The sequence below is a fragment of the Gavialis gangeticus genome, unplaced genomic scaffold (genome assembly GCF_001723915.1).
Source record: "Gavialis gangeticus isolate Ggan-Ray unplaced genomic scaffold, GavGan_comp1, whole genome shotgun sequence".
NCBI classification, from domain to species: Eukaryota; Metazoa; Chordata; order Crocodylia; family Gavialidae; genus Gavialis; species Gavialis gangeticus.
The window spans coordinates 39876438-39882829 of record NW_017728998.1 but is presented as its reverse complement, the minus strand read 5'-3'; the positions used below and the strand labels follow the sequence as shown (position 1 = coordinate 39882829).

Genomic DNA, 6392 nt, shown 5'->3' with positions numbered 1-6392 from the left:
TGCCTTGGTGTAGCAACTTCTCCTTGGCCCGTACCCACACTTTGCCTCTTATGTGAGGGATGGGGAGGGGCACACCAGGCACCTCCAGCCCCACACAGCATATCATGGTGCTTCCTGCCCCCACCCCAGCTTGCTCTCCTGATTGCTTGCTGAGCCACCACCCTCAGCCAATAGCCGATGGCAAGGAGGCGCCATGGCCACCCTCTTTCTGCAAGGGTCTCAGTGGCAGGGGAGAGAGGAAGTGCATTCTGTTCCCACCCCCGGTGGCGCATGTTTGGCCGGACATGAGGCCTGTCAGCCCGTAGATCTGCACATGCTACCACCTGTGGGACAATGATGTAGTGTGTGGCACATGGCCAAGAGGGGCGGCGGTGCCTGGTAGTGGTGGCCACCATGTGTTGAGCCTCTTCTCCCAGCCCCCGCTACGTGCACCCTCAGGAGGGCATGGGAGGGGGGTGCCCCTGGATCTGTACACAGGGCAGGGCAAGCTGCCTCTGTGGGCTGAGGCTGCACTGAGCTGTTTCCAGTGCGGTGGTGTGGGGTCCCAGTCCAGCCCCCCACCAAGAAGAGCCTGGCACCGCCCTGGCCCTAGCCTGCAGCAGCAGCCCACCCTGCCCTCCACAAAGATCTGGGGGCACATGCTTGCCATGCTCTCCCTGGGGTGCATGTAGCTGTGGGAGCTTCCCCCTTCATGCAGCTCAGCCCTGCACCCCACCTGACTGTACAGTGCCTGCCCCAGCCTCACTCCCACCCTCACTTTGAGGGCCTACAGGAAGGGGGCTATGGGAGGGGCTGCAGCCACTCCAGAATTCACAGTAGTTTCTCCAGACCTCCCTCCCAGCACTTCTGCTGCCCACCCCAAGTGCAGCCCCAGCCCAACATCCTCACTGCGAAGAGCCCGGCACTGCCCCGGCCCCAGCCTGCAGCAGCAGCCTGCTCTGCCCTATGGGCAGATTCGGGGGCACATGACCCACATGTCCTCTGAGGCTGTGAACTGCAGCAGGAGCCCCCTCTCCCGACATCCCCGGATGAGCCACTCATGGCTCCCTCTCTCCATCACTGCAGGGGCCTCAATCTGCTCCCACCACCTTTAAAAACAGGAACAAAATATAAAGCTATAAAGGGGTAAATGAGCTGAAACTTTGAGACAGAAGAGGTACACTTGTTAAAAAAGGTTGAAAACCCCTAGCATAGAAGAAGATCCTCAGAAAGTACCAAATCTGCTTGAGTCTAAAGAAATGAAATACCAATTATAGTACAGTACTACTAATAAATATAGTACAGAGAAAATGTACTGCACTGCTGCTGGTATTGGCATTAACATTCAAACATACGTAATATTATGAAAGATACAAATTTGTTCTGAAGATTTTTGCAAAATAATAATCCTGATTGCTTGCCTTTTCTCCAGGCCCCAATTGTTGGTGCTTCTGAAGTTAGATGAAGACTTGCACGTCAAATACCCTAGGTTGTTAACATTTGCTTCTCAGCTGAAAGCTGGCAAAGGTTTGACTATCATAGGGACTGTAATCCAAGGGAATTTCCTGGAGAGTTATGGGGAAGCCCAAGCTGCTGAACAGGTGAGTATTTTAAATACCAAAAATTGTATACAAAGGCTTTGCAAGCTTTTATAAAAGTTTTCTGTAAAATAAAGTACTTTTATTAAGACTCCAAGAAGGTAAAGTTTTTAAATGTATGAGTAATCCCAAGTCAATTCAGCAAAGAATTTAAGGGCAGGTGTAAATGCTGTAAGTTGTGATCTAAGGCTGCTTATACATATTTTCTGACATGTTCTAACTGGAACACATTGGAGAAGACTTGATTAATCAAGTCTGCTGTGTGTTCTAATTAGAAAGCTGCAACGTTGCTGCAGCATCACATGTATTAAGCCCCCATGCATTTAGAAATGGCCTCAGGGCACTTTCATGAAACCTTATAGAATGAGGCTTAGATAAAGCGTCCCACAGCCATTTTTAAATATGAAGGGGTTTAATACACATGATGCTTCAGCATTTTAATTAGAGTGGAAGTGGCTCTAATTAAAATGTTCCCCCTTCTCCTTTTCCCCACCTCTGATCATGTGTATAGGTAGCTTAAAGAACCAAAAACCAAACTGAGCTGATGCACATTAGAAGTTCTTGGTCATACGTATATGTATCTCTGTCACCCATAATGACAGAAGTCAGTATTTTGTGATGTAGGCTGTTTCATTGAGAAAATAACTATTGTCCCTTTCTGAACTGATCTGGAAATATTAGCTTTAAAGTTTCCTAAATTTGGCAGACTTGCTGTAGTAATTATAGTAAAGCTCTCAGGCTCCAAGGTTGGTCTTCATTTTTTTCCCCCTTTTATTATTATATTCATTTTTCCCAAAAGTGTTTGTAGGGGCAGGAGATTTTAAAAAATGGATAGCTAGTTTTTAAGTCTCTAGATTAACATGTTTCCCACAGCCATTTTCTGCTTTTCAGTGTTTTGCAGTCTGGATAATGCAATTTAATTTTTATTTACAGATATGGGCAAAAGCAATATATATTCTACAAGAGAAAATTGAGTAGCGAAATAATAGCACTGAGAGCTTACTACAGACTAACCTATTTGTTCTTTTTATCTTTTGCTGCATGCATAAAGCCTTGTAGGAACAAATATATTTTAATTTGTTTAAAAAATTGTGAGAGGCAAGGATTTATTTGGGTGATATCTTTTATTGGACCAAATGCATAGTTGGGATAGTTAAAAAAGCTGTCAAATACAAGTTGTTCTTCAAGCCAGAGGAGAAAAGCAAGTGCAATGATAGTAAAAATAAATAAAATAGTTTGCCCAACTAATTATTTAAAGTATACTTTAAGCACCTCTCTTATATAATTTGTAGCATAAGGAGTTGAACAAACATACTTTTAAAGGCTTGATAGGAAAAAGGAGAGCTGCTGCTTATGAGGGCACATTAAGTACTGTGATGAAACTTTGAATGAACTTGAGGAATAGAGGTTTGACCCTGAATGAAATAGGATTAATTAAGCAGCACATCCGGGTCAAAGCGCTGGCCTCGTTAGGCTTCCTGAAGCAGTTCAGAGCCGCCTTGGAGATCCAGCCATAGGGTATAATGGGGAAACAATAAAATATGTATAACTTTGTTGTTTGTTGTCTGATTTGGATGAAATTTTCCGGGGTGGTAGGATCTGCAGAGAGGATGAAGCCTGCCAAGTTTCAAGAAGATTGGTGCAGGGGTTTGGGAGGAACAGCACCCCAAATTCTTGAAAGCAAAACTCATGTCATGTCTAGGTGTTACAATATAGCGGGGGGTCAAAACTGCAGGGGTGGTAGCTCTTACTGAGGCCACAAAGCCTGCCAAGTTTCAAGAAGATATGTGCAGGAGTTTGGGGGGAACTGCACCTCAAGCTGCAGACAAGCAAAACTGATGCCATGGGTGTTTGTGGGACTGACGTTCTGTCTCAGGGTGTAGGAGACACTACTGCAGGCCTGGCTGCTAAGCTACTGTGTAACCAGTTACCAATCAATCAGTCATGCTTCACTCAGGGACCAGGGACTCAGGGCCCAGCTCAATGCACAGGACCTAGCTACTACATAAGACTTAACGAGCATCAATTAGCACCTACAAAACCAGGCTAAGAAGAGAAAAGAATCAATACAGACAACTGCCCCAAGACAGTCAGTCTTGGCACGAGTTTTGTCCGTCAGCAGCTAGGAATGCAGGGCCCCCAACCCCCCTACCCAGTCTCGTCCACAGGTGGCAGGCATCACAGCAGGGGTCACCATCCCTGCAGCTGTCATCCCGCTGCACCTTAACACACACAGTGTCACCCATGGCACAAGTTTTGCTTGTCCACAGCTTGAGGTGCAGTTCCCCCCAAACCCCTGCACCGATCTCCTTGAACCTTGGCAGGCTTTGTGGCCTCAGTAAGAACTACCAGCCCTGCAGTTTTGACCCCCGTGTGGTGTGACACACAGGCGTAACATGAGTTTGGCTTTCAAGAATTTGGGGTACAGTTCCCCCCAAACCCCTGCACTGATCTTCTTGAAACTTGGTAGGTTTCATGCTAGCAGCCCTGCATGTTTCATCCAAGTTGGACAAAAAACAACAAAGTTATTGATATTTAATTGATTCCCCCTTATACCCTATGGCCAGATCTCTGAGGCGGTTCCAAAGCTTCGGAGCCGCTTCAGCCAAATCGAGGCAGAAACCCGGTCTGGAGCTCCGGATCGCATTGCAGCCATCTGAAGCGGCCGGATCTGAAGCCAGATCGGATTGCTGCCGACTCGCACAGGCCTACAGTTTATAGTTTTATCCTTTGATATTGATACAATTGTTACACCTGTTTGTATCCAAATTCTCTTGTACTTAACTATGCAAAATAAGGCACCAGAATTTTGCCTGTGAAAGACTTCTTATCTGTACAGCTTTGAGTATATACAGATTCAGAAATTTCTGATGCACATTTGCATTTTAATTAAGAACAATTTTCTTTCTTCTGTCTTCCAGACCATTAAGAATATGATGGAAATTGAGAAGGTGAAAGGATTTTGCCAAGTAGTTGTAGCCAATAAAGTTCGAGAAGGAATTGCTCATCTAATACAGTCTTGTGGACTAGGTGGCATGAAACATAACACTGTGGTTTTGGGATGGCCATATGGCTGGAGGCAAAGTGAAGACCCAAGAGCTTGGAAAACCTTTATAGGTTAGTGTTAAAATATATCGGGTGGCTAGACGTCCAAAACCAAGTTCTTCACTATTCATAGGACACACTGCATGCCTATTGAACAGATTTCTTTTGCAGAACCACCCATGCTTTCCTGCTGTTTAGTATAAATATATTCTGTAATTAACAAACAAAGCATTAGAAAAAATAATCCAAACTGTAAAGTGGGTTTAATAAGCACACTAATCTAGATATCAGAAATCTTTCCTGTCAGAATAGTAAATAATTCTGTAACATGAATGGTAACTATGGGTTTTTTTCCATTATCATTAACTCTTATAGTACCACAGAAAGGTAACTCTTTGCTTTCTTCCTTTAACTGCAGATACTGTTCGTTGTACCACTGCAGCTCATTTGGCTCTCTTGGTACCTAAAAATGTGTCTTTCTACCCCAGCAACCACGAGCGTTACAATGAAGGCAACATTGATGTGTGGTGGATTGTGCATGATGGAGGCATGTTGATGTTGCTTCCTTTTCTACTCAAGCAGCATAAAGTAAGGATTCAGGAGCTAGATGACTAGTTTGTCTGCCACATAATTAGTGTGGAATAGTAGGCCAGCAGAAATTAGATAAGATTCCTATATAGACTAGACTTGTTGGTTTTGGTATCAATACTCTTCATACTGTTCATCCAGGATATTTCCCTTATAATAAAAAATACCATACTAGAATTGTGGAGGTGAAGCATCCTATAGGAGCATGCGGGGGATCCCCAGCATACTTGGCAGTGGACCAGAAGCACTTCCAGTCCACTTCCAGGTCTGCCGCGGAGGATGCCCCAGGCTCAGTGACTGGAGCCTCCTGTGTCTGGGGTGGCTCCCGGGGTCCCCCTGCAGCTGATCACCAAGCCAGAGGGTCATGGGGTGGGAGGTCCACCGCTGAGCATGTGGGGCCCTCCCTGCCATGCTCCTGTGGGACACTCCATCCACTCCACCATCACAGCATTCGTGAGCCATGCCTGGTACTTCGAGGTATGTAGAAAAAACATTTAAAGCTGTGACTATGGCCAAATCACTGATTCTCTGCATTAACATTGACTCTTCAGATTTGGATTTGGCCGAATCGAATCAGGACAGTGATCAGAATCAATGAAGTGAATCACTGTCCCCTGAATCAGGCCAAATCTGAACCAAATATGGCCTGCTTCACACACTCCTTGTATCTGTATCTGTATCATGTTGGTAACTATGCAAGCTTACTAAGACAAATGTACCACTAAGGACTCGCCATACTTCTTTACCAAACACTGTTTTCACAAGGATCCAAGCAGTGTCATAGTTTTAGAATCTTGATATTTTTGTATTCCAGTATAATTAGATATGTGCACAGAGGAAGAATAGTGGCAGATTGGTTGTTAGGAAGATGATGTACTACTTATTCAAAGGTTTAATTGTTATTTATTTTGTACCATACATTAGTAAAGATGATATTTAATAAGATGAAGGGGTACAATAGTATTGGTGTTAGACCTGACTGGATAATACCAAAATTATCTGTAAAAGTTTTTCATCACCTTTTATTTTTTTTTTAATGTTGGCTGCCGCCTCCTCCTCCTCCTGTCAACAAAATGACTACTTTGTAGATAGCTACTGTTTAATCCTAGGACTTCTGAAAGTGAATGGAAGATTCACTAACTCTGTGTACAACCTGATACCTATGTTGCCAGGACTGACCCC

At 44.5% G+C, this 6392-nt stretch overlaps 1 protein-coding gene across 1 annotated transcript in view; it reads left to right on the top strand.

The window, feature by feature from the left end:
* SLC12A4 (solute carrier family 12 member 4) overlaps nt 1-6392 on the top strand; it is a 125965-nt gene that overhangs the window by 109998 nt on the left and 9575 nt on the right. Inside the window, exons 17-19 of the mRNA XM_019505738.1 lie at nt 1412-1580; nt 4499-4694; nt 5041-5210. Of these exons, the coding sequence (XP_019361283.1) occupies nt 1412-1580; nt 4499-4694; nt 5041-5210 (535 nt within the window). The remainder of the gene's footprint in view (nt 1-1411; nt 1581-4498; nt 4695-5040; nt 5211-6392) is intronic.